The sequence below is a fragment of the Struthio camelus genome, chromosome 1 (genome assembly GCF_040807025.1).
Source record: "Struthio camelus isolate bStrCam1 chromosome 1, bStrCam1.hap1, whole genome shotgun sequence".
In the NCBI taxonomy this organism is placed as follows: Eukaryota; Metazoa; Chordata; class Aves; order Struthioniformes; family Struthionidae; genus Struthio; species Struthio camelus.
The window spans coordinates 65,210,367-65,237,615 of NC_090942.1; the positions used below are offsets into that span (position 1 = coordinate 65,210,367).

At 40.2% G+C, this 27,249-nt stretch overlaps 2 protein-coding genes across 3 annotated transcripts in view; one reads left to right on the forward strand and one right to left on the reverse strand.

The window, feature by feature from the left end:
• The first annotated feature begins 459 nt into the window (after positions 1–459).
• Positions 460–2,027, forward strand: NDUFB2 (NADH:ubiquinone oxidoreductase subunit B2). The gene is made up of 4 exons (XM_068945535.1): positions 460–590; positions 692–836; positions 912–1,006; positions 1,943–2,027. The coding sequence occupies exons 1-3, from the start codon at positions 499–501 to the stop codon at positions 984–986; spliced, it is 312 nt and encodes a 103-aa protein (XP_068801636.1). The 5' UTR covers positions 460–498; the 3' UTR covers positions 987–1,006; positions 1,943–2,027.
• Positions 2,028–2,742: 715 nt separating this feature from the next.
• BRAF (B-Raf proto-oncogene, serine/threonine kinase) overlaps positions 2,743–27,249 on the reverse strand; it is an 87,067-nt gene continuing 62,560 nt past the window's right edge. The window contains exons 12-19 of one of the 2 annotated variants that reach the window (XM_068945548.1): positions 27,119–27,203; positions 24,650–24,826; positions 22,576–22,622; positions 21,895–22,013; positions 21,017–21,148; positions 18,268–18,402; positions 17,292–17,445; positions 2,743–15,451 (exon numbers count right to left, since the gene is read on the reverse strand). In XM_068945548.1, the coding sequence (XP_068801649.1) occupies positions 15,252–15,451; positions 17,292–17,445; positions 18,268–18,402; positions 21,017–21,148; positions 21,895–22,013; positions 22,576–22,622; positions 24,650–24,826; positions 27,119–27,203 (1,049 nt within the window). In that variant the 3' untranslated portion in view covers positions 2,743–15,251. The remainder of the gene's footprint in view (positions 15,452–17,291; positions 17,446–18,267; positions 18,403–21,016; positions 21,149–21,894; positions 22,014–22,575; positions 22,623–24,649; positions 24,827–27,118; positions 27,204–27,249) is intronic. The other variant, XM_068945553.1, reaches the window with a different exon arrangement.

Below are 27,249 nucleotides of genomic sequence, written 5' to 3' on the forward strand. Positions count from 1 at the left end.
TTTATTTTTAAAGCATCTTTCTTACGGAGGAGTAATGCCTGCGACGCCTGCTCCCCCCACCCCACTCTGAACTGAGGCGTTTTTGCCCCAGAAGGTCACTGCAGTCCTTCTCTTGCCTTCTCTGTGGGCAGTGTCATTGTTTCGGGCTGAACAGCAACCCCCGCCGAGGACTTGGTTCCGCCTGCGCCGCTCCCAAGGGCTGAGAGCGGCGAGGGGGGGGTCACAGATATACTTGTGCTAACAGCGAGGAACCCCAGGAAGCCCCGAGGCGCGGGCAGCCGCGGCAGCGGGAAGGACCCTGAGTTACGGCTGCCGCCGCTGCCGCCTTGGGGCGGAGCGCTTGCCCAGTTCCCCTTCTCCCCGCCTCAGCCCCCTCCGCGGCCGGAGTTGGTAGGCGCCAGGCGGCGCGGCGGGCCAATCGCCGCGGCTGTTGTTGGGAGGCGGCCGGGTGACATTGGGGGGGAGGGCAGGAGGGTCGGTACCGGCGCGGCTGCCATCATGCTGGCGGCGCTGGGGCGCTCGGCGGCGGCGCGGCTCCTCCGGGCCGGGGTCAGCGGCGGCGGCGGCGGCGGCGCGACCGGGCTGCGGCAGTGAGTGCGGGGGCGGCGGGGCCGGGGCGGCGCGGCGCGGCGCGGCGCGGTGCGGGCGGCGGTGGCCGGGAGTGACGCGGTGCCGGCGCGGTGTGTTGCAGCGCGGGCGGCGAGGTGCACATCGAGCCGCGGTACCGGCAGTTCCCGCAGCTGACGCGGGCGCAGGTGATCCGGGGCGAGATGCTGTCGGGCTTCATGTGGTTCTGGATCCTGTGGCACTTCTGGCACAGCTCGGACATGGTGCTGGTGAGGCCGGCGCGGCGGGAGGGAGGGGGGTGCGGGCCGGGCCGGGCCCCGCTCTGAGCTCGCCTCTCGCCGCAGGGTCACTTCCCCTACCCCGACCCCGCGGCCTGGACGGACGAGGAGCTGGGCATCCCCCCCGACGACGCGGAGTAGGCGCTGCCCGCAGCCCGCCGGTATGCGCTGCCCCCCCGCCGGCAGCCCCGCTCCCTCGCGGGAGAGACTTCTCAGCGCGGTTGTTTGTTTCGGTTTTTTATTCTTTATTTTGTTCTTTTTTTCTCCTCCCCGCGGAGCCCTATGAACGGGGTCGCAGTTCGAGCGCCTAGCGCTTAAGAGCGCACTTAGGCGGCCGTTCCTGCCTTGCACCTGGGTCGTGGTTGGCTTTAAACAGCCCTAAGCCTGAGCGGCCGCTGCGTGCACTGTCCGGGTTGTGTAGCCGTTGGACTGTATTTCTCTAAAGCTCCTGGCTGCAACAGCGTCAGGGGGTGCATGGCGCTCTGCAAAGCTCCTTTTCTTTCACTACTGCTAAAAGGGCCCCTGCTTTCTGCAGCTACTCGCACAGTTTCAAAGGCAAAGGTACCAAACCTGTCCTTTACAGAAAGCAAATTATTTTTGCATTGCTGTTGCTGAGGAGGATGATGGTGATGTTTTTTTAAACTATCTCCACGCTCTTTTCCTGGATGGGTAGCTGAAAGCTTGAGCCTCGGTAGTCTAGTTCTGGCAATACATGACTCTGTGCCATCCTACAACTTTTTTTTTTTTTTAAATGAGTTGTAGCTTAATTACTGCCATTTCAGAATTATTTTATGGGTTCATGCTATACTATACACAATGGTCTCCAGCTTTGAGACATGCTTTGTTACTGGACAAAGACCCTTAAGAGTCTTCCTTTTACTAACGGTGTTGGGCTTCTAGCTTGTTCTTCTTTGCTTGTTCTCTCTTTAATTGCCCCATCACTTAAGCTGCTATTTCATATTATGACTGTAAAATTTTTAAGAGCTTCAACTATTGCTGAAGGCAGGAGGGCCACTGCTGAGGAGATCTTCCCCTGCCCTCAGCTGTGGGAGAGGGACTGGCAGAGAGATTCTGATTCTGTCTTCTGTTACTTGCAGGCTGTGTTGCGAGATCCCTGGAACTACAGCTTTGGCTCTTCTTCTGTCCTTTTTTCAATAAATATTACTTGTAATCAAACCCTAACCTGAGGTGTGCTCTGTGTGTGTGGTTTTTTTTTTTTTTTTTTGAATGCGACATGACTCTTGGGGAATGAACACTTACAGCTTCAGAGGTGAGGTATTTCAGTCTGGATTAGCCTGTGTTGTTTTTGCTTGATAATATAATATGCTCCCCTCAAGAAGGTGCTACATCTACATTCACATGAAAGTTTAAAACTTATGTGACTAAGAACGCAGTAGGCAAGCATCCTATCACCTTATTGACTAGGTGGCAGACAATTAAAGTGGGGAAAGTTATATAACTTGTTGATGTTAGAACTGTGGTGAAACTAACTTAAAAAGGAATTTTTACTGAAGTCCTCAGGATCTTGGAGTAACAGCTTCTATAGGAGCAGGTAGAACTGCCATGAAGAAAACCCAGACTAACTTGCACCAAGCTTTCCCTAGGGTGAAAGGGACCTTCCCTTGGTGATTATAAGAGTCCAGATTAAATTTTGTGAAATACCTTTTTGCAAAGGTAAAAGTGGCTTAGGGCTAAGCATATTGTTCAAGGAGGCAGCAGTCCAGATAAGGAAGACTTGAAATTGGTTGGGTTATTTCCCCAACCATTTCCATGTTGTTTTGCCAGAGCTACGTTCTAAATTAGCAAGGTTAAAGTACATTTGTGTTTTGCTCCCAGTAAGCCACCTTGGCTGCCCCTCTGGAACATCAGGGAGACGATTAAACAATCTCCTGCTTCAGACTTTTCCATGCAGTCAATCTTTATTATAGCAGTATTCTCATATTCACATCAAGTACATAGAACTTTTTGCCTTTTATATAATACAGAGTTCTTTAAATAACTTTACACAGAAATAGTTTTCTTCAATCTGAATTCAGCTATCAAATTTTAATATGTTTTAAGTCTCCATGCTCTCTAGCCAAACTGGACAATATTTCCCATTGTACAAATTTACATGAGAAAAACTCCAAAGTACAAATGAAGGGACAACAAAAGTAAAGGGTGGGGTGGGGGGGAACAAACAAGAAATAAGTTGTATTGGCAATTAAAGGGGACACTTGAGAAGGAAAGAAGGGGAGTTACCATGACCTATGTAACAGAAAACTGAAAATAAACATTTTGTTACCAATTAAAAAATAAATACACTTTTCAAAACAATTACTCCATTGTAGATTTTAAAAAGCAGCTATGGAAATCTACTAACACAATTTTTTTTAATTGGACTGGACCTTCTACTTTGCAGTCATAAGCCCCTTGCAAACCCCTGGTGGTTAAAAAAATACAGCTGAAAGGAATGTTGTGTTAGCACAGAGTTTAAACTGGTGGGACATACATTTCATTGCACTAAGAAACCAAAACAAAAAAGTATAGAAATTTCCCTTTCCTCTCCTTACTAGATACTTTGCCTTTTATAAGCAAGCCTCTATATTATGAGGTAATGCCATTGCCTTGACTATACATAAAAAGTCAAGTTTAAAGGATATAGATTTATATACTATCTATATACTTTAAACAAACCAGTCCTCTCTTATTCCCCCACAGGGTCCAACTACTGAGTGCACTACCTTCCATCACTTTTTAATGAAACGTATGCATTGAGTCTTTTGTGGAAAGCCCCCCCAAGAGACTGGTGCACCTTTCCTAATCTAGGAAAAGCAGCATGCTCTCAAGTGAGAAACAGAGACAGTGCAACTACTGCACAACAGATTACAAACATGTATACCTATTCCTTCAAAACAAGGCAGAGTCACAGAAGGCAACAGTGGCCAGTCTGCATGTATGTTTTGACACAGAAAAAAGGGATCCAATTAGGGTGCTGAGGACTGATTAGCTTTGCAATCGCTAAAGAAAAAGGTCATCTGCCATTGCTAGAACTGGAAAAGGGAGATGGGAAGTTGCTACCTGAGCACACCAGCGCAGACAAGGGGCTGCAACGAACGCTGTCCTTGCACTCAGGACGATCGACAGAGCGCACGGTCTACCTCTTTCACCTGGAAGATTGGCAGACCTCACCCCAACTGGAACATGCCCCAGCACTAGCTCCCAAAGGAATTTCAAGGGTGGCAAGGAGTAGAGGCAGGACTTTCCTCAATCCTACCAAATGAGATGAAAAGAAAAGCAATGGTGTAATTTGGATAGCCAAAACATGCAAGTTGACCACTGTCAGGTTTCTGTCAGTTGAGGAGAAATTGTGCGGAGAGGGGGAAGGAAGGGGAGGCAGGAAGGACGCAAGGCTCGTGAAGGAATGATGTGCATGTTTTTTGTTTTTTTTCCTCTAAAGGTTCACAGCTTTGAATAAAAAAGCACATTTATTGCACTTACATTTTATTTTAGACAGAGTTAATTTAAATTAGGCCCTCACAACCCCCCACCATCCCAAAATAACCCAACACCCATGTTTGGTCCATTTTGCCCCCTAGACCCAACATCTGTGCCCAGATGGTGGGCTTCACTGCTTCTCCTAATGTTCCATTAAACTCCCAAACACACAAACAGATTTTCTTTTCAACGAGGGTGAATACACAAATGCAACACAGAATGACATTCATCAAAACAAAAATCAACCATTTTTCAAACCCAAACAAAAAGAATACATAATCTTTCGCTTTTGTGTTTTACTCGCTCAAAAGCAAATGTCACACAAGGCTTACTCTTAAAGTACAGCTGCTGCAGATGCGATAACAAACTAGACAAAACGATTGGGCAGGCCACTGTTGGCTCTTAAGTAGGCTGAATGACTTGAACACACTGCTGCTGTGATGCTACAAAGCAAACGCCTAGGTAGTTTACAAGTTCATAAACGCTCCCATCAGCCCCCTTCTCTTGGCCAAACAGGGAAACAGTTTCTGTATGAGTTTAATCAAAAAACACAACCATCATCTTAGGTGAACTTTTAGTGCAGAATTTGGGGTAGGTAAAAGGATTCCAGATAGTTCCTGGAATGTTAGTAAAACTCTTTTAAAAAATTACACTATGATTTATAAAATGGAGCAAAGACAAATTAAAATCAGTCTAATATTTTATATGAACTGTGCATTTAGACATAATTTTGTAATTTAGAATTATGTCCAAAGTCTTGTCCCAAAGAAGAAAGGGAAAAGATCTGAGAAAGCACTAACATGAAAAACCATTCTTTTGTCCTTACGGACAAATAGGTTAAATATGACACTAGTATTTAGGTACTGCCAGAAGCCTATGTAACAGTTTGAAATTTGAACAAATCAAATTCAAACACATTGGTTGTCCCTCGCCTGACAAGATACCTATTATCTCCCAAGGTTAATGTGCAATAACAGAATATGCGATCACTAAACTGGAGCCTGCATTGTTGAGAAATTGCAAGAGACCTGGAAAAGAACTAAGGAAACCTGCTGGTATTCCAAAAAACAAAACTAATTGCACCTTCTGGATCAGGAAATTAGTTTTATGCTCTGAATTGTGTAGACTTTGACTACATATGAGCACTAGACATGAATTTCCCGTAAGCTAGCTCTCATCCTTCATTTATTGTCTCATTCTCTGATGGTACAACTTTAAGCCTCTTCAAAGCTTTACAATACATTTCTTTAACAAGATCATTGTGTCTGGGCAGGGGGCGGGGAAGGCTTATTTACTTTTAAGTTAAATGAACCTCATTTTATTTTTAACAGAGCAGATTTCAAGTAGCAGGTTTACTGTAACTGAATTAGGTATCCTTCAGTTCCTGGTTTTGAAATGATCATAGGTATTTGGGGGAATACTCTTTGTCCTCCTTGATTCTTTACATTTGTTTACCATCTCCAAAATTGCCAATCTAAAGTAATAGCTATATACAAAATTACTGCATCAGAAGTAAACCAAAGCCACTGCTCTAGTTACAAAGCACCTGGCTTACATTCTGTTGTTCTTTTAAATTGCGAAGGCACATGATCATTTGGCAAACTACAAAGACTGCTTTTGGGGGTCCCTACGTAAACCATTTAATGGAGGGTCTTGTTATCTTTCTTTTCTAAAGAGAGTATATGTGCTAATTTCCACTTCACCTTACTCTTGGTATCCTCTATGTTCTGCGCTTTCTAAACAGCTTCCTCAATTCCACAATTTTCTAATTATTTACTGCTGTCATGGTGCTGACTTCACTAGTTTCTGTGTTAGCGTCCTAGAAACTTAAAGGCAAACAAAACAAATTAGTTTTACTCTGTTCTTTTGATGAGCTTACTTATTAAAAGATATTTATAATGTGTGCCAAAACAAATATGAAGTGCAAATGCATATTAACAAGGCAGCAGTAAATGGAAAGTTTGTTTGATAAACTATGTAAATGAGTAACAAAACTATAGAAAGCCCAGCACTTACAAATTGATGCCATAATAGTCCATTTATGCAACTGATTTTTAACTGGACTTGACTGTACCTAGAAACTTTGCCTGTCATATTATGCTACTGGTCTTTTTTTTTTTTTTTTTTTTTTTCCAACAGCCAGAAGACACATTGTCTACAGTACTATGAATAGTTTGTGCTACACATGCTGCACTCACAGTCAAGAAGGGAATGAAATCTATAGGCTGCAAAGATGTGAAATGTCTGCACGCTTCTTCCCTAAATTCAGCCCCTCCAGTCATCAAAACTTTAACTTCTACTTGATTGTAAGGTCTTTGGGGATCTGGCTTCCCAAACGTTCTGTAAAATGCATTTACATCACCATACAAACATAGAAACAAACCTAGTTACATATGATCTTCAGTGTTTTTTTCCCTATTAGGGCATTTGTGGGAAGACATGATATTTATCAACAGTTAGCATTTCATTCATTTTATGTCATAAAGGCCAAATTTCTGCCTCTCATGAGCACACATTACTAAACGATGTTGAGAGGCCATGATAAGATGCCAGTATTTGGCCTCAGTCCGCATCGTCATCAGATGCTAAAGCATTCAAGTACAACAAAAGATGCTTTAGATGAGCATAAAAAGCAGAAGTGAATTCATTTAATGACGTACATGAGTTTAGTGAAAAATAAATGACTGGACTAACTGTATCTTTGAAAATAATCAGGCCTCTATATTCATACTATTTGGTTTAAGCTCCACCATGATGTTCCAGTTCTAGCAAATATGCCACAGGCAATAATCACGTACTGATGGGGAAGTGGCAACAGGGAACGGCAGGTCTCTTCTAACGTATGGAAAAGGAAAGGCAGGGGGAGGCTGAAGAAGACAGAAGAGGTATGTGTGGGTGTGTGTGGTTAATTAAGACCTCAAGAAGAGGTAGTGGTAGTTTTGAAAATATCGTATGAGATATTAGATACTGTAGAGCTTAAAAGCAACATGACTCTCTAGACGTATGTCCTAACAGGTACACACAAACAAAATATGTACCAACATATCCATACTATGGCATGGGCATGCGGTTGGGACATCACAGAGAAGCTTCAGAACTTTGGTGTGATCAGCATGAATGTATCTGTCATTTCATTTCAATTTACTTCCTTCTGTATGGGGCATTCCACACTTGTCTACTCTTACCTCCCCATTCACTATACATCTACAGAGCACTGTTAAGACTGATTCTGAAGGCGTGCAAGACATTCAGAGTAATTCCTGAAGATTAACAACAAAAAAAAAATCAATCAATTATTTACAAACCAAATTTACTCCAAAGTTTGCATGAGGACTAAGTGGGACCTTTTAAAGACAAAAACACATTACTACAGCTATCTGGAGGGAAACAAACAAATGTGAAAGCCAGTAGAAATGCATCCTGAAAGGACTTCTCTAAACAGCAGCCAAACAACTTGCACATTCCTCAGGGAAAAAAAAAAACAAAACAGAGAAACAAAATAACAAAACAAACAAACCTCAGTTAAAAAAAAAACCCCAAAGATCATGTGTTACTTATAAAGTGCTTTGCACGGACAAGGATAGCAGTTTTCCTTGTGCTTTTCCTATGGGCTCAAGAAGCATATTGTAGACTAATGGCTAATGAATCATCACAAAAATAAGTTTGTTTTAAGCACAGATAGAGTGAAATTCCTAACAGTTATACTTTAGCGGAACAGTTTTCTGCTAACGTGACCTTGTGGAATGAAACTAGGGTTTTAAAATAAGCTCTGTGAAACAAATGGCTCTGGAACCACATGTACATGCTCTGGCAACAGCTTCTTCAAGAGAATACTAATTTCCAGTACGCCCGACATTTACAATTTAGGCCAAAGCCCATACATGGGGTGTAACAACGAGGGGGTCGGAAGGGGAATGAACAGTGACTTCACTCTCTTGGAGTTTATATTTGTAAATATTCTCACCTGTCTGCTGACTACATTGTCCCTAGACACCTTCCACCTCCGTTCAATATCTATCTTAGATTATCACTATGGTCTGTCACTGCATCAGCAGCGAGCGCCGTGACTTCACTGGTCTGCACACCACTGCTCACTTCACTAGCTTCTCCCTGCTAGAAAGTGGCTATTGCTACTATTCAAATTCTTGCCTATCTCAAGAAGAAACAAACATACAAACAAACAAAAAAAAACCCCTTAAAGCATCTGAAGACCCACAGCAGACAAGAAAAAAGTTGTGCTTTCTTCTTCTTTTTTTTAATGCATTCTATACACAAAATCAATTCTATTCATGTACCAACATGAATCACTTCATTCTCATGGTGACTATTAAGTCATTCACTATTGCTGTCTTGCTAATGTTTGTGGAATTAATATGAATACACAGTATTTCAGTTATAATTCCCACTTCAGGTTAGCCTGGTCCCTATAATCCCAGTAAATATTCACTGACAAACAAATCAGACTACCAGCAGCACTGCAGAACTCCAGGGCTTTACAAGCATGTTCCACTACCAACGTGCATTTTTCTCCCTCAGCCCGGGAGCGACCTTCTGCAGACAGAAACGGTCCAACTCTCCCAGTGAGGCAAAGACAGCGTCTTCACCCAATACACACACACACATTTAGTAGAGACACATTTACACCCATTTAACTCCTTCATTTATTTGTCACGATTTTATTTACTCCTCTCTCACCAACCCCCTTCCCCCCAAAAATACCCCTCCCAGCTAGGGGCAGGTCAGTCTTCCTGCCTCATGTGGAGTGGTATAGGGCAGATATGAATTTAATTCTGAAAACTTCTGTCTGAGCTTGAATTTCTTTCTAATGTGGTCTGACTTGCCTCTGTACAAATAATTTACATTTAATACCACAACTCTGCAAACAGATCACATCACAAGATATTCCACTAGAGGTAAACAATGTGCAGAACTTTGATTTTTTTTTTTTTTTTTTCCCTGACTGGGTAACTTGTCAGAAAGCTACCAACCATTTGGAAACCAGGACTGGAGGACAGGAAAACAAAGCACTCGAATGCAGATACCGCCACCTTCATCCTAGTTTGCAAAGTGTACAAAAGGGAAAGACGAACAGAAAGGATGAAGAGATTAAAGGGAAGAAAGCAATGAGAAGAGTAGTAGTCAGCGTGGATCCAGCAAGTACCGTTTCGTTGTGTTTTAATCCAACAGCTTGCCATTAGGACAAGATGCTCCACATTTATATACACGCTATTCAGAGGACGTTTAGTTAACAGGATAAAAATCCTTTTAAAAAAAGCTCTCAAAAGTACCAAAACATATTTTTTGGAATGTCTAATTCTAGGGGGTTTTGTGTTTGTATTCAATTCAACCTGAGAACTTTTTTTCCCCATTTATGAAAACATTACATATTGGTAAGGTACCTGGCATTAACCTGCACCCTCTTTTAAAATAAAACTTTTAAAGTAGGTACATACACCATTCACAGTCTGTATCAGGAATTCTACAGACTTCAGATGCCACAGTAGCATCTCTGATAAATATATTGTATCAGATGATACAAAAGGAAAAAAAAAAAAAAGAGGACAACCTCACCACATATTTTTTCTTAACTTCAGTTTGTTGCTGGACCAACAAAAGAAGGATCTACCTAATCCTTCTAAGAGATGCCATATATGCACACACCAAGAAAATACTGAAAAAGGAAAAAGGTTAAGGTTGGTGGTTGTTTTTTGTTTTTCTTTGAAAAAGTGATAAAGTAAATCTGAAAACAGGTACAGCAGCATCCCCTTTTCCTTTAGATTAGCCTCTTTGACTTTAGAATAGCATCTTTTCCAGCTCCCGTCACCCCGTAATTTTAATTTTACTCAAATAAAACCCAATAATATAGACAGATTGTGGTGTCTGACACTGCAATACAATGAAAAGGGGATACTGCATGGTCCATAAATCAGTGAGCACACCAGGAAAAAAAGATCAGAACGGAGGATGATTCTTTTAATTAGCACTCATCAGATATTCAGCCTCTGATGATACGTTGTTAGAGGGAGAAAGCCGACTGGCAGACCATCCAAAGCAAGTCTCCTAAGTTGCAGCAGCAGTTCCATCCCCTCATGCCTGAGCACCAAAGTCAAACCACGAGTGCCCTCTCCTCTCTCCTGGGAATGATGCCAACGGCACAGGCAGCCACTGTGGGTCTCCGAATGCACGTGGTGTTTTGTGTTGAAGGAGAAACACTGGCAGCAGAGTATTCTGGTTCCTAAAAAGGTATTTTTTTTTCCCATTGTGTTGGACTGGCAGTTCCATTCTGCTCCACTTTTAAGCTTATGGATATCTTTTCTAAATTACTTTAGGTGTTGAGGAGCAGAATAGAGTTTTGATGTTAAACTGTAGGAACACAAGACTTAAATAACAGAGTGGGTGCTGCCATGGTGCTGTGGCTACTTGAACGCTGCAAATTCTCCTGTAGAGGGAGGACAAGAGCTTGGTTTAAAAAGGTGGTTTCAATTATTAGGCGGTCAGAGATTCTCTCCAGACTAGTTAAACATTAGGTTAAATGTAAAAGATGCAAACTGTTAAAAATAAAGCATAAAAGACTACATAGTGAAAGAACACTGAATATAGAGCCAGCACATTTTACTTAAAAAAGAATTTCTTAAAAGCAAGCTGTACCCATTCTTCCCAGGACAGAGGTCTGAAAGTTCAAGCTATTGTCTAATTCATCATGCATTTAAAAATAAAGTCTAAGTTAAATTTCACTTTAAACTCCCTATTGCACATACATCCGGCTGAAAAGTGACAGTTGCGATAAATGTGTCAGACTGCAAACTAATCTCTACTCTACTGGTGGAAAACTGGTTTGTAACAAAGAACTATTCTACACACATATTAACCTTTAAGGACTCTATGCAGTAAAGTGCCTGAATATTAAACCAGTATTAAAGAATATTAGAACCTGGCTTACACACCAACATAACAACCTACTGTGAGGAAAAAAAAAAACCCAAACCACCGAATTACATGATTGTCTATTCATTCCCAGATCAGAAGTTAGGGATCACAAACAGGGAACACAAGGAAACAGAGCAACCCTATGCTTACTTCAGAATCACTGAGTAAACAATAACTCTGTGCAGTGCTTTCCCATGCAATGATCCCAAGATGCTCTACACCATTTATTTAGTCTCAGCAAGCTGTCATGCTGTCAGATATATGGTCCCATTTCAAAGACGATGAAACTATAGCACAGAGCAAAATTGCTTCCCAAAGTCTTATAAAGTTTGCCACAGAGCTTTGCACAGAAGCTGCAACTAAGATACTCATCCTCTTGCTCTTAGGCATTAACCAAAAGTCTCTTTCAGCCACAAAGAAATAATGTCAAGTAGAATTTTTAGGAATGAGTGTCCAAATATGCTTAACCAAAAGGACTCAAGAGTGATGGAAAAAGAAATGTACACAGAACTTTCCATTGGTGGGTTTCATATGAATTAGGGGTTAATTTATGCCCCTTTCTTGACAGGATTTTTCAGAGCTCTTTTAATAATGGATTGATAAATACATCAAACAGACCTTTTGTTCTGTTCAACAGAAGTGTGTGAATACTGTTACATCCAAACACCTCCTCTCTATCTTGGTGTCCTTCCATCTTTTTCAAGAACAAGAGTTTTGCTGATCTTGGTTTATGGGGCTTCTATTCTGCATATTGAAAACAAACCAGAAATGTCCCTGCAAAAAGAATTTTAGACCGATGACACTAACTCAGTGGAATGGTTTGCTCCATAAAGAAAGGGACCAAGAAGAGTGGCCAGCAGTCAGTATGGGGGGTGGGAGGGTAAAAGCAGCATGTACAGGGCCTGCTAGGAACAGCTGCTATAGCTGATATAAGGGAACAGGAAGAAAATCAGCAAGTAGAGTAGAGAGGGTCCTGGAAATGAGAAGGGAGTGCACCCAAGGTCTAAAGTGAGGCTGGCTGGCACAGCGGGCTGTGACTGACCCCAAGCAAAACGTGCCCTGATAGCCTGTGGTGGTAGCTCTAAGTTAACAACAGCATAAGGAGAAAAGCCAACACTTCGTGATGATTCTAATTTCTATTTTACTAGTCCTACCAAAAGATAAGACTCTTGCTCTGCAATACTCTATTTGGTAATTGTTCTTGCTTCTATCTTGCACGTTTCTTTGATTTCCTAACTCTCTTCACAATACTGTCAATAATGCCTCAAGTTTTGCACTTTTTCTTCCTTTTTCTCCCTCTCCCTCCCCCTTCTTTTAAGGGGAGAAAGACAAAAGGTCACCAAGTATTGCCTGTGAAGCTAATTTTTTTTTTTTAAAGAATGACATTCATGCTTAGCTACACTTTCAAAACATGCTCTGCTTAATTTATTTTTCAGTCTGCTTTCCTAAACTGCTGATTACAGATCAATTTATAAACAAGAGATTGCTCCCTCATTACTCATCTTGTCCTTCAGTCCATTTCTGCTAATAGTTCAGCTTTTAATAGTTGTACAGGGATTACAGAAGATAAAAGATGAACCATTAATTATGAAAGGGCAATGGAAAAACAGGACCAGAAGTCAAGAAGTATTTCAGCACAGTACCTAAAAGAGATTTCCAGACTTTTCTTCCGTTTAAGTAAAATCTTAGCAAAGATATTTTTTGTGACAAGCTAAAACTAAATCTCCCCTTTCAAAACTCAGGTGCTAATCTGGTCTCCAATCAACAGGTGGCCAAATTAGGTAATATGTGCGTCTAACTGGCATTATATTGTTTGAATATGTATAAGATGTGGTTACCAGTAACAGATGTCCTTGGATGAGGAACGTAGCTGGCTCTACCTGTCTACACTGCAGGAACCCTCTATCCTGCTAGGTTTTAATAGCGCTTTTTGATGAGTAGCTAAAAAGTCTTTTGAATCACCCTTTCTAATCTGAAGATCTAAAGTATCTGTAGCTGGTTCTTTATCTTCCAGAAGAAAAACCCCGTCTATAGCAAGACTTGGACCAGCACAGGCAACCTATTCCCAAGACGTAGGATGCATGCAGTCAGGTGACATAACTTGAACCATGAATTCACTGTTTTCTAGTAGGACAGGAAGATCTTGCCTGAGAGCAATGAACGGACAAAACGATGACAGCTTTGAGAATAGAGCCAACATACCTTGTCCTGCATGAACAGGATCATCCCAGTTCTACCCCACTAAATCTTTGGATGCAGTTCTGCAGCAGTCAGTGCCAATCTAAGCTGCAACTACTGCATTCCCGCCCTCCCTCCTGGCCTGAGGTGGAGAGCACTGACCTCCCCGCTGTGCCACACTGGCGCTCATCTGGCTCTGCAGTGAGATGCCTCAAGGAGCTGACCTAGCAAATGCTAACTTGGGAGTTGAGAGCAGGGAGATTTTTCTAATGATTTTTGGAGAACTGCTCTGTTCTTGGTGGTGGTAAACCCACACAATGCTGCGCTGAACTGACTCTCTGTGGAATCAGAGAGTATTTACCAATGCTAAGGTAGGTGCCAGGCTGCGGCTCTTCCAACTGAGATGTGGTTTTATAGCATGGTAAGCTGATATTTAAAAATTTGGAATGTGAAAAGACAACACACTTTTTCATTCATTATGAGATGGACATCTGATGCACCTTCTACATTTTCCCTCCTGCCACGCAGAACTCAGACACTTGCTTTGACCGATAACAAAGAAATTCATTCCCAAATGACATATGGCATTTGAAAATCTACATTTCTTACAGAGTGCTTTTAAGTTAGTTGCTACAGTCTTTTCATGTTTGTCACATGCCGGGCAAGTGGGCACTACTTCAAATGCACACTCGCAAAAATCTGTACTAAAAAGATTAAGTTATCTCATGGATCCACATAATATACTATAATGGCATGTTCTGAGTGAACCAGCTGCCTCTTGTTCCTGGAAGGATTTAAGGTGCAGTTTACCAGTGTCCACTCTGACAAATTTATAAGTAATCTGGACTCTTAAGGTCACTAAAGGATATATATGACATCTTAACTGTACTCCTTATTCCAGAGTAGATGCCACGTTTTCTCAGAAGGATCCTAATGAGAAGAATGTTTCCTTTCTAGGCCCATGCAAGCTGTGTCCACTGTGTAGAAACTGACTGGACTTATCAAAGGGAAAGTTTTTTCTACACCAAATCTGCCACCTTGCCTAGATTACGTTCACAGACACAGAAAAAAAGTATGACAAAGGCAGTTTTCTGTCAGATCTCGTAGCAATCTTCTAGTACGGCTACTCTCCACTGGCTAAATAAAAATTTGGAACATATCCTGAGATGGATAGTTGACATCCTCAGGAGAACGTACAGCAGCACTTAGGAGGCTCCGGTCCAGTAGAAGGTACCAAAACATATTTTGTTTCTGTACTCAGAGGAGGAGATGTAAAGATAAAAGTAATCTCATGTGGTATAAACTACCCCTCCAAAAAGCCTGGGTTCTCATATACCCATTTTCAGGACCTACAGACATCTGTTTCAGAACAATACAGCTGAGCTGCAGTCACTTTTTAAGAACCTTGACCAAATCTACAGGTACTTAGGAATCTTCCTCCTATACATGTTGCAAAATCCTATTGAAACTGCAATTATAAACTACACAAGTTAAATGCCCAAATGCCTTTATGTCAGATAAGGGCAATGATCACCAAAAAACAGCCTCCTTTTAGGTTTCATAAAAAATACTTTGTAGAAAGCAAAAATCATGTTCTCATCAAAGATGCAAGAATGGTGCTTGACATATAAGAAAACCTCAAATGGCACAAGAAAAATTCTAATGCACTGACCATAGATACAGCAGGAAATGGGGCCAAACATATTTAAGGATGCCAGCATTTTTTCCATAATTGTAGTTCCAATAACACTGAAAAACAATCTTAACAACAACAAGGATAACACTACTCCAAAGATTATCTTGCTCGAACTTATCTGGCAGACCCTAGAAAGAGTAAGACTGGGCAGAGCAGCGATGATGGTTCTGCATTCTCCTGAAATCCAAGTAAGTCTTTTCCACGTGCGATGCAGCATTTCTAGATTCTGCAGGAGACCCAGCAGCCCTCCTCTTAGGCTTACTGAGACAGGCATTGTAGCCTGCACCAAATACCATTCCCCAAGGCTTAAGAAGCATTTCTCTCAAGTCTGTGAAATAGAAAATTTAATGGATAAAAGGAAAAAAAAAAAAACCACTTAAATCCTCTTTCCATTTTAAGATAGGCCTACCAAGATGAGGTAGAAGTACCAGAAAGATGGGAAACAGATTTTTTGAGACAATAACAACTTCCGTCTTCAATAACTGTTTCCATAGAGCTAGATTTCAACAACGGAATTTTCTTGCATAATGTAACGAAAAAAGAAAAGTTAGTTCCAAAAACCGTTCCAACAATAGAAGCTAAAATGACCAAGAGATTCAGACCTGAAAAATGTAGAAATTACCTATCCCTCTCTAAGCTAACTCCACCTCCCACTTTAAAAGACTCAGTTGCCAGAAAGAGAGCAGAAAAGAAAACCTTTTTGAATTTCTGATCTAATAAAAAAGCATATTGCTAGCAAAAGTGCAAACCTCTCTGTAAAAGCCATTAAGAACACTTCCGGCCCTTGAAGTCCTAACAGAAACAGCAATAGCTTGTTTCTGGTGCAAAACGATCTGTGAAAATGAACAGCTTAACAGTTTACAATAAGCAAAACCACCTGACTGCAAAATATGAAACAACACAGTTGTTACTGTTTTCATATTTGACACCAAAGACTGCTACAACCTCAACCACTACTCTGATTCATCAGTTTCAGAGAAAAGGTCCAGCGAAAAATAGTCTTTCAAGTGAGCTAACCTAATCTTGATAAGGTTTCTAGCTTTCTGTTAGGTTTCTAGTCTAACTGACTCACCTCCAATCAAACTAGCAGCTTTTATATGGAAGTGAAAAAAACAATCCCTCACTGAACAGAGGGTATGTTCTGTAGTATTAACAGCAATATTGAAGTAACTAAAATGTTTCATTTTAACAGAGTTCATAGTATAATACTGATTTCTATGAAAATAACTATGTTTTCAAATGCTCTTTTATTATTATGGGTATTAGCAGTGTTTTTCTTTTAAAGATTTTGGTTACGCTTCAGATAATTTTTCTTTAAATTTTGAAGTCCTTGCTAATTGAAGGGTACAGGGATCATTATTAGTAATATTCTTGTAGTTCAGCAAAACAGAGATTCAGAATTCCTTCTATGTTGCATTGTAAGAAAACACTGAGCTGTCTACACTATAGCACATTATAACATTTAGGCAAAAACCAAAAACAAATAAAAAAGCCCCAAACCACCACTCGTCTGCAGGAGGAGATGTTCTCTAAGCAGCGCTATTTTAAGCCTTAACTTTCAAAATAAAAGTCACATACCACTAAGATCTTTCTTTGGATTCTGTACCTGCTCACTTCTGCTGACCACAAAAAGTTTTGACTGAGCTCAGCCTTGCAGCTAAGTTTATTTTCCACCTTGTTTCCCACACATGAGAGTATTACTAACCGAAGAACCTAAAGCCTATTATTGCTCAAATATAATGACTTCAACTGGAAAAAAAAAAATGAAGGTAGCTTGAGCACTCGAGCAGATTAAAATTAAATACACTAGTGAGTAACTAACTCCAATCAGTACACTAGGCAAAAAATGACACAACAAGCAAAAATGAAAACCAGTGATCTTAGGATGATTTTTGCTTGTTTTGAAGTGACTTTTCCCATTTCTCTGAAGTGACCTTATAATTCTTCTTGTGCCAGCTGTTCCAAAGGCATCCCTTACCAGCACAAACTTTGTACTTTGGACATCCGATGCCCAGCATTAGGAAGTGAATTTTCATTCCCTCAGCACACCCTAAGAAATAGCTGGTAGGAATTGAGAACATACATGTGTTGCACACATGGGAACACACGAGCACACAGACACACTGGCACATGCTTTCACATTTCTTCTCAGTGTACTGGAAACCCACCGTATCCCCCTGCTTGGATGGGTGTTTTTGGAGAAGCACAAGCATATAGACTAAAATCCTCCGTCTGGAAGCCAGCTCGGTTTAATGAGGGCTCAGATGCACTGCGGTGAATTTTTGGCAATGACCGGGCCAGAAGCTCAATGGAGGCAAGAATCTAAAACAAAAAGAAAATAACTAATCAGATCTGGTGTTCCAAAGTTGTTAACAGTCTCATAAAACCAAAGGCAGAACTTCAATTAATTGCAGACAAATATTTATACACAAATTCAAACAGAAACATGTAAAAGTAGATTAATACTTTGCACTCTGGTATTTATTTCCTCACAAGCCTGAAAAGGACATTCTGGGAAGACACATTTTCCCCTTTAAAAAGGCATACTGATTTCCCTCTGCGAGTATTATGACTGTAGTTACCTTTTCTTTACCTCCTTGTTTATGCACTAGTACTATATCATCACTGCAAACACACACAGCTTTGGAAGCGGTTTGCTTAACACCACTACTACGAAACCAGCAGGGGGAGCTCAGTATTTTTGACATTGATTCTGTATACTTAATACAAGGTTAAAAAATAAGCCAGCTCTTAGAATCCAAGCCTTTCCCAGCATGGATGATAAATCAAGTTTTGTGACAAAACTATCAGTTTCCTATCATAACGCTGGGGGACTGGAAGAGGAGGTAAAAAGATTTCTGAGAACAGACACAGCAAGTTCTAACTCTGAAGCATTAGTGAATTACTAATTTCACTATTGGCCAGTAGAAACTTTCTCCAACACATAAACGCTTTTACAACTGTACAAGTAATTTTAATATCTGCTTTTTGGATTGCAAATGAACATTTCTAATTAAACAGCATTAACTATGTACCAAAGCATCACTCTTATGAAGCCCCGTTGGAGCACTAATCAGAAAAAAGAAAAAATCTTGAAGTGGCTAGCGAGCTCATAACTGAGAGCTAAAGAGGAACATTTCTCACCTGTGGAAAAAGGGGTCTCTCATCTCTTTTCTTTTTTAAACATTCTGCCATTAGTCTCTTCATAGCTTTTGGACAGTTGCTCCGTACTTTGCTGAGATCTGGAGATAGGTATCCTCGTCCCACCATAAATATTATCTTTATTTTAGGGAAAAAAGATGAAGGAGGAGAAGATGAGTTCATAAAACAGCGTAACAAATAAGAAAAACGATGAATGTTACTGAATTTTTGCTAGACCATTTTAGTTTTAGCAGCAAGTTATCTGTTCCTAGGAATTAGTATCTGATATTCTAATTGCCTGGTTCATTGGTGTAATGCTTGTTGACCTCCTTGGTACAGAGAAGAGGTTACACTTTTCCTCTTCCTTTTCTTTTAAAAAAGATTTAGGCAAAACTTGAATGCCTGTAAACAGTTACCATTTATACCTAAGAAATAGTTTTTGGGTGGCAAAAACAGTTAAAAAAAAAAAAAGGCAACTCTATGGCAGGAACAGTGTACCTAAAAATAAAATACTAACCTGTTTCATATTACAGAAGACAATATCAAGTTCACAGTGAAAGGCATTTTAGGAAACACATAGACTTCACACACTTTTCCACCATGGAAGCTTGTTACTCCCATCTGACCCCCCTCCCCACCACATATGCACAAAAACCAACCCAACAACAAGAGAGAGGCTGGCTCTCCTTGTGGAAGCTATTACAAGTCTGGTTTGGTATTTCATTTAGACACAGACAGGCTCTGTAATTTTTTACAGCAACATCTTTAAAATTGAAGGTTTACACTATACCTAGGGCTAAAACTTAAGCATAGAACTGAAAGTCACTTAATAGAAAGCAGGAAAGCAAAGTGCAAGTTTGGTTGATCTTCTTTTGCATATATGAAGAATAAGAAAAAACATCAAACATCATGTCAAGCCAAGGTCAAATGTAAAGCAGTCTCAGTACTGCAGTCACGCTGACACTAAATAGCCCTTTCAAGCTAACTAATCAAAGATCCATTCATGCTGTAGCAGATAATCACAACCTTTTCTGAGCAGTCAGACAGACCCAGCAGGTGTATCATGCCTTATTGATTAATGAAATGTACCTGTTTCATAACTTGACACATGAGCAAAACAACATACATAGCTTGCTTGAGGTGTTATTTATATACCACTGTAATTCTGGTCTTTCTTCATCTTTCAGATTTAGTTGCATCTGTGTTTGCATTAACAGGGGGCATGAAACTCCCATATGGTTTCTTTAGAAACTCCCAAGTGCCAGAGCAATGTTTCATAGTAAAGACTTGTCTATCCTGTCCCTTACTTCTTCTGCAAATAGACTTACTGGCATGTAGGAGCTAGGCTTTTCTGAATAACTGCAGTATTTAAATTATTCAAAATTACTTACTATTTTTGTTTCCAATACTTTTTAAAAATACATAGGCATTTTACTTTTATTACGTAACGTCACCACAAGAACAGCCCCAATTATTCTATAGAAATCTGTTAAGGTCAGAGACACTATAAGGTGCAACAAGAATAATACTTTGCTCACTGAGAATCTCTGCTGTGAGACAGTAGCCGATGCACCAACTGCACCAACACAGAGCAGGCAATGTTTATATATCCTTTCTAGAAAATAGACTGGGAATGATAAAACTCAATACATCAGGTCACTTTTTGTATGTAGGCTTCACTTGTGATTTAAAATTGGTTTCAGCACTCAGTTCTGGGCACCTACGTCTCTAAGGCTCATGATTCAAATCTAAAAAGGTTAAAATAAAACAATGACCAGATGCTGCTTTAAAAAGGCTACAGCCATCTGGCCAGGAATCTGGACATTTCCCTTCTTTCAAAAGAAATAAAATACAGAGAAAAGGACTCGCTCCAAATTTGATGAACTGGGATGAAGTGTTCTGACATATATGGAAGCAGCCTTATAAAATGGCAATCTCAGATGAACGTTGCTATGGTTGCAATTCTCAAGTACTGAAGCTGGAAAAAAAACCAAGGGGTGGGAAACAAATACAACATAAATATATCACCATCTAGACATGGAATAGTTTGCACCAAAGGCCTTGATGCATAGATCCTATTTCCAGATTAGACAAGAGAATTCAGACAAGCCTTCCTGAACATGCCTATCACATGGAGACATATAGGCACGGGGTATCACTAGACTTACGGAATATTCGTTCACAATTAAGTAATCTTCTTACAGGAAGCTGAGAACACAAGCTGAGAAGTCATACACTCTATCAAGCAGTATTTGAGAGATGCGGAAACCCTGAATTTCCATTAAATGGTGCACACATTTCTCAAGATTGAAACGAATATAAACCATTCAGTGAAACGATGGCTGCTCTGTTTTGTCACTCTTGTTCCTGAACTATTAGTCAGTGCAATTCAGAAGGAAAAAAAAAGAGAGGGGAGTAACTGTGAACATATGGAAAATCATTTCTCCTTTGCAGAACTGTTCTAAACCAGATTACTATGAAGTAATGTGTTATCTTCCTAATAAGTATCCTGGCAACCAGCTCAGAATCTGAAAATCTATACTTAAAGTAAAAAGAACAAAAAATACCTCAAGGAAAGTAGGTGTATTGGTGCTATGTAGCTGAGGCAGATCTAAAAAATGTAGAAGTGTCATCTCAAAAACATCAGAACGTGCACTTCACAAGGCTAAATCATTCTCTGTTTGAGGCCAGTCGGCCTACAATAAGCAAACAAGAAATTAAAGTTAAATTCCCAAGCCCGTACTCCCTTTACCTGGTCCCTGTTGTTGATGTTTGAGTATGGTAACTGTCCAGTCATCAGTTCATACAGAACAATCCCAAATGCATACACATCCGACTGAAAGCTATATGGGTTTTTATCTTGCATCCTAATAACTTCTGGTGCCTGTACCAAAAAAAGAAAGAATTAGTTTTTATTTCACTGTGTCATGCTGCATCTCACATGCCAGTTACAAAATACAGACTTGTCCAAAGCATAACAGGTGCAAGGCCTGCTCTTGGCTTCAGATGTTACTAGGTCCTAGAGTACAGAGTGGACTTTGACATGAATCTCAAAATCCATTGGTCCTCTTCAGCTACGTGATCCCTTTACTGTTCTGTGATAGAACAAAACGACCCTGTAGAGGCTAAGAAGCTATCCTGAAACTAGAATTATAACAACACTGAAAAATTGCTGAAAAGTAACTGGAAAAAATAACTGAGCCTTCAGGTTCTTCAGGGAGAAAAGGAGAAAGCTGAGATGCACAGTGGGTCATAAATATCCCTCTTATGAAGAGTTAATCTTCAGTGTAGCCATGCTTGAATATTTAAAACATAACAGCACATTCCTTTTGGCTGGGCCGGTTCCCCTGTTCCTTTGCAGGAAGCTTTTCATGGCTTTTCCCATCTTCTCTTCAGCCCTTGATTAATCGTATCCTTTTTCCTTAGCCACCATTTTCCTTTCAGTTTTAACCCTCAAAATAGAGAATCACATCACCTAGGGTTTTTGCTGACAGGCGCTTAAAGAAGAACTCAAAAGCATTCATTCATTTCATATTACTGCTTGGCCTTTCCAGCTTAAGATAGCTCACATATTTCCATGTGCTGGTAGTTAAACTGTTTAAAACAAAAAACTATTTCCCTATTACTTACCATCCATAGAATAGATCCAGATAGTTGTTCAAACTGATGGGATCCACTCCATCGTGACTTCACTGTAGCTAGACCGAAGTCACCTATTTTAACTGTGAGGTCTTCATGAAGAAAAATATCTAAAGGGGGAACTGTTAAGGGAAACCAAACACACTGTACTGACCCTACAGATCATCACAAGAACTGTAAGTAGCTATGAATTTGCAACATTAGACATAAGTTTCTAACATCTACCATCATTAAAGAAAGTTCTTATTCCTCATGTAATACACACACTAAGCAGTCAGCATCTTGAATGACAGTCCTTTAGGACTATAGATGTAATGACTGGACCTGTACGGAGAAGACTATGTCTCAGATGACTTTCTTGAAGTGTCAGGTATTCAAAGAACCACTAGAAGCTGAGAATGCTCCATGTCTGGACTGGCATAATCTTTCATTACACACAAAAACCCAGTGATGTGAAAATCTTTGTGATACTACAACAAAACTTGCCATGTTACTGCAGTCACATCAATAGACATAAAAAGTATTCCTTACTTTGCTACTAGTGATATTACTCCTTCTCAAACAAGCAAATATTCACATGTGAACAGCTTTTTTCCACGTTATTAAGTTCATTTCTGTCAGAAAAAGAAGACTGATGCCACGTTCCACAGTCACTTTTCTGAAAAAGGATACTATTACTCTTGAGGTCTCTGTGGATGATTGACTTGGCATGCAAATAACTGGAAAGGAATATCATAGATTGGGTGGGTTAAATGACATTTCAGTAATCAACAGCTCAAAGTTCACTGTACTACTGAAATACAAACTTGTAGATATTCCAACGGCACACGTTTATCAAGATGGTAAAACTTCAGCTACCCATGACAGTTCCTCCAACAGTCAGGAAGAAAAAACAAAAATAAAATAAAAATTGTATTTCCAGCTCAAACTTGATGCTACTGAAGAATGAAATAACTATTACGCACCAATTTCTGTTTTTGAGTTCTGTCTAACAATATTCAGAATCAAAATCAAAGAATTTCAGTAGTTTTTGAAAAGCCATTCAGGATTGAAGGCTCTGCCCCCCAGCCTTTGTGGTGACTGTCAAGACACCTTGTGGGGACAGCTTTAGGTAAGCTGTTTTTAAATTGTGGGACACAAAAGTGCTTCTCCGTTCTCAGTGTGTACCCCACAAATATGCTGACTGCTTTTCAGCATGGGATCGGAAAAGAGATGCCCCGACTGGGGACTGGATAAATAGTTTGCAGGGAGAGTGCTTGCCCCATAGCACAGGTTTAGCCTAAATTAGGCAACTAGCCTTCTACGGCTCTTTGTTTAGTCAACGAGATTGGCACAAACCTGCCAGAAGAGCCTCACTTCAGGCTCCTGCTTTGATTCATGCTTATAGAAGAGCTTCCACATCTCCATCGCCTGCAGAGGGAGCCTGGGGAGACCAGCAGGCTAGCAGGAGCCTGAGGCTGGTTGCTGTAAACACCTCCCCCACCCCCGACTAAAAATAATATAATACTTAGTAGAGAAATTGCACTATTAATTGCAATCATCTGACTAGTTTTCTAGCTGGAGGGTAATTTCTCTGATCTTACCTCAGTGGTCTGACTTTGACACAGAATATTGGGCTAGTTCTGCAAATTCTTACTCACTCTATACCCTTTATGGAAGTAGTGATTACTCACACAGGCTTCTTAGAATGAAATAGGTATGTTTTCTTCAAATGCTGAAATTATTTCTTTATTTAATAGAGATCTACAATACTTAAATGAGAAGGACTAACTATGCATTGATTCTTTTCACTAATAGGGCTGTTTACCCCTTTTTTGTGCTGTCTTACAGCATTGTGTCCTTCAGTTCACTGGGTGATTTTTTTTTAAAACTGTATTTTACCTTCTACTGTAAGACTATCTGCCTTGTGATGAATATACCCTAAAGCTTTAAATAGAAAAATTATTACAGGAAAAGTACAAGCTATAAAGAGGTAATAAAGGTAATGCAAACTCCAGATTTTCTAATGTTTTACATAAATTCAACACTTTTTATTCAATAGCTCTATATTTATATTTAAATTAAAAATTAAATAAACATTATTCAAAGTAATTAGTATATTATTTACTGCTTTAAAGTTACTGACTTAGGTGCTTTGAAAGGATTCTTAAACAAAATATGGATAACAATGGCCCTTTCCATTAAAGATAAAAATGATTTCCTACTACCATTTTGTTTGTCCTTAAAGTGGACACTATACTTCATTGCTTATAGTAAAGACTTCAGAACCTTAAGTACTTTTGCTTCATCCTTGAAATTGAATGTTTTATATTACTGATCACTTGTTGAAACAGGTGCTGACAAAGTATTTGTAGAATTTGGTTTTTCATCTTACATACTCTGGGTACAGATTCAGACTTTTTGTTTGTTTATTATTACCTCTCTTAATGCAAGAATTAAAGCTCTTTTGCTCACAAGACTGAAAGTTTAACCACATTGTAATTATCCTTATTCTACTCGCTGAGACTATCTTCCTCGACGATTTGTCTTTCCCTGTGTTCTAACAAAAGAACATAAGAAAACCTGTTTTACTGATCAACAGTAATAAACACTCCACCAAATACCTCGCTCATCAAGGCAGGAGGACTCTGGTCTTGGCAAAGTGAGCAGATGCAAACCTGGCTAATTTGCCATTGTCAGTCGGGGTGAAGGGTTTAAGTAAATGTTGTCCCAACGTTCATTTGCAAGCAAGTAGTATGATACTTACTCCATGCCTTGTGCAGTCTGTCGTGCAATATCAATTAGTTTGATCATTTCAAATTTGGTCTCAATGATGTGTAGATGGTGATATAAGCTGGAGCCCTCACACCATTGTGTAACAATAGCCAACTGGGGCTTTGTTGAGTAACCCATGAAAAGCAGGATATTCACATGTCGTGTTTTCCTGTTGGAAAAAAAAAAGTCAGGAGGAGATCACTGAAGAAAAAAAAGGTGAAACTATCACAGTCTAAATGGATCTATTCCAAATAGAAGTGCTTGGGTCAGGCTCACCTTTCTCTAAAATAACATGGCAACCTGTTACTAGATCCAGTCTTTAGCCTTTCTTACTGTGATGACATACAATAGCTATTGCGGGGCAAGCACTGCTTCTTCCTCTTGCATTTGCAAGTGACTCAGCACAGTACTGATCAGAAGACACAGTCACCACTGGGTCCATGTGGGAGAGCAACGGCTTGAAGGTAGGCCTGCCCCCCACAAAGAGGATTTCTAACCCTAAATTCCAGTCTTGGAGGCTTCCAGAAAGGTCAATCCTTTTCTTCAGAAAACAATAGTACATTTTCTTGACAAGGCTTCAGTTTTTCTCAGCACTTTGTTTGATAAGAATCTTGTTCTCTCCCTGGAGCCACCATAAAAGTGAGGATGGAAACAGGTATGAAAACTGGATATCTTTGTGTTCCAGTAGGATATGATATTCTCTATGGACTTGATTCCAAACAGCACTGGAAGAGGCTGGGGTTCACCACAGGGATTTGGCCACGTTAAAATCAAACCTCTTTGATAAATGGAGCATCTCCAGATATAAAAAGTTCACAAAGGACAATCCAGAGAGATTTATCTCAGTAGGTATCTCAGAAGTTTCAAGGCCTGAAAGAAGCTACTGATACCTTGCGAAATATGAAAGATTCTCCTCATTATCCAAGAAAGGTCAATGACAGCCTTATTGTCTCAATGACAGCCTTATTGTCATCAAGTGGGGATGGTGAAGAACTAGATACCTCCAAGCACACCAAATAGAGATTACCACTAGAGTATTTCCTAACTTTCTCATGGGCTGAGGAAAAAGAAAGGCATGCTTCTTCTAGAACAGCTTGGTACTGAAGGCACTCTGCTCACTGTTGATGAAACTTGACATATCAAGCTTAAAGCCTGTGGTAGCTTCTTAAATCTACGCTGCTGCTGCCGAAGACTGCATAACTCTTTATGTTATCTTATAATGGAAAACCAACATGCGAGCTAGAGGGTGAACCCTTTTGTCCTTCCAGCGTTGCAGACTAGGCCATTTTTTGACTATGTGACTTGTGCCTTTTTCAGGTTCAAGGATTTGGAAAGTGGTGAGGAGAGTAACTGAAGAGTGAATAAAAATCAACAATTTGCAAATCCTGCCTCAAAGCTCAGAAAATACTGTCGAAGCATAAAGGAAAAGGCACACTTACAGATAAATCTAGCTTATCTGGGTGAAAAGATAGGAGAGCTGACTGCCATAACTGCTGAAATGATCAACAACAGAGAAAGGCTGGACTCCAGCTATGAGGCTTCCAGCAGAAATTTGGACTAGGGATGAAATGCAAGATTTCTGACATTAGATTTTGGCTTTCAGTAACTTCTCCTGAGCAGATATATCAAAAAAATATGCAACAGGTATCTGTGGCAGCACACCCCAGTGAGCCTCTCCTTTCACAGCTATGAGCTTAGAGTTTTCAAAACTGACATTTCCTCGGAAAAAGGCTGACCATCCCCTTTTCACCACATATCTTACTGGGGATGCGCCTCCAGAAGTGGCACCCAGCTCAACACAACAGCTTCCCAGAGACAATAAGTTTCTTTCTGGTTCGTTTCTTAAAACAGAATTATGCTCAAGAAAGTAATTGGGTGCCAACAGTCTTCTCCAGTAAGTATTCTATGGTATTGCATTGATAGATCCTGTAAGAACTGAACCCAAGACAAATACTTTCTCTGAGAAAGTACAAGCAGGAAATATGAGCAAAGGATCTCAAGAACTGACTTTATGCGAGAGAAATACGTTTAAAAAAGCCTTGAGAAGAGTCACTACCGAAAATAAATTGCTAAACAGAGGAAGATATGGGTAGTGGTGGTGTTGGAAAAACAAGTTAGTAGTCATGCTCTCCTTCAGTGTCAAAATGGGGATGACAGAAAAGGAGGGCCTACAGTACACACTTAGGCTTGACTGTGCCCTGTAGGTACTATATTAGCAAAACATTGTCCTTTCTCGACTTTGGACATATGTACACTGACAACATGACTGAACTGACAAAGATATACAGGGGAAAGAAGAATTAGCAGTGGATACAAAGAAATGTTTAAAAATTGCAAGTTGTATTTTCTGTTCAAAGTTTCCATGAAGGAGGAATAAGATCAATGTATTCTAAAGGAAATATAAAACATAATGATTACAAAGTCTACAAAGATGAACTTATGCCACTAAAAATATTCTTACCTGAGCACTCCTACTTCATTTTTGAAAGCCTGTAACTGTTGAGGTGTAGGTGCCGTAACATTCAACATTTTCACTGCCACATCACCTTAAAATAGCAATTTTTAAAAAGAGCTGTCGACATAGATTCTTCA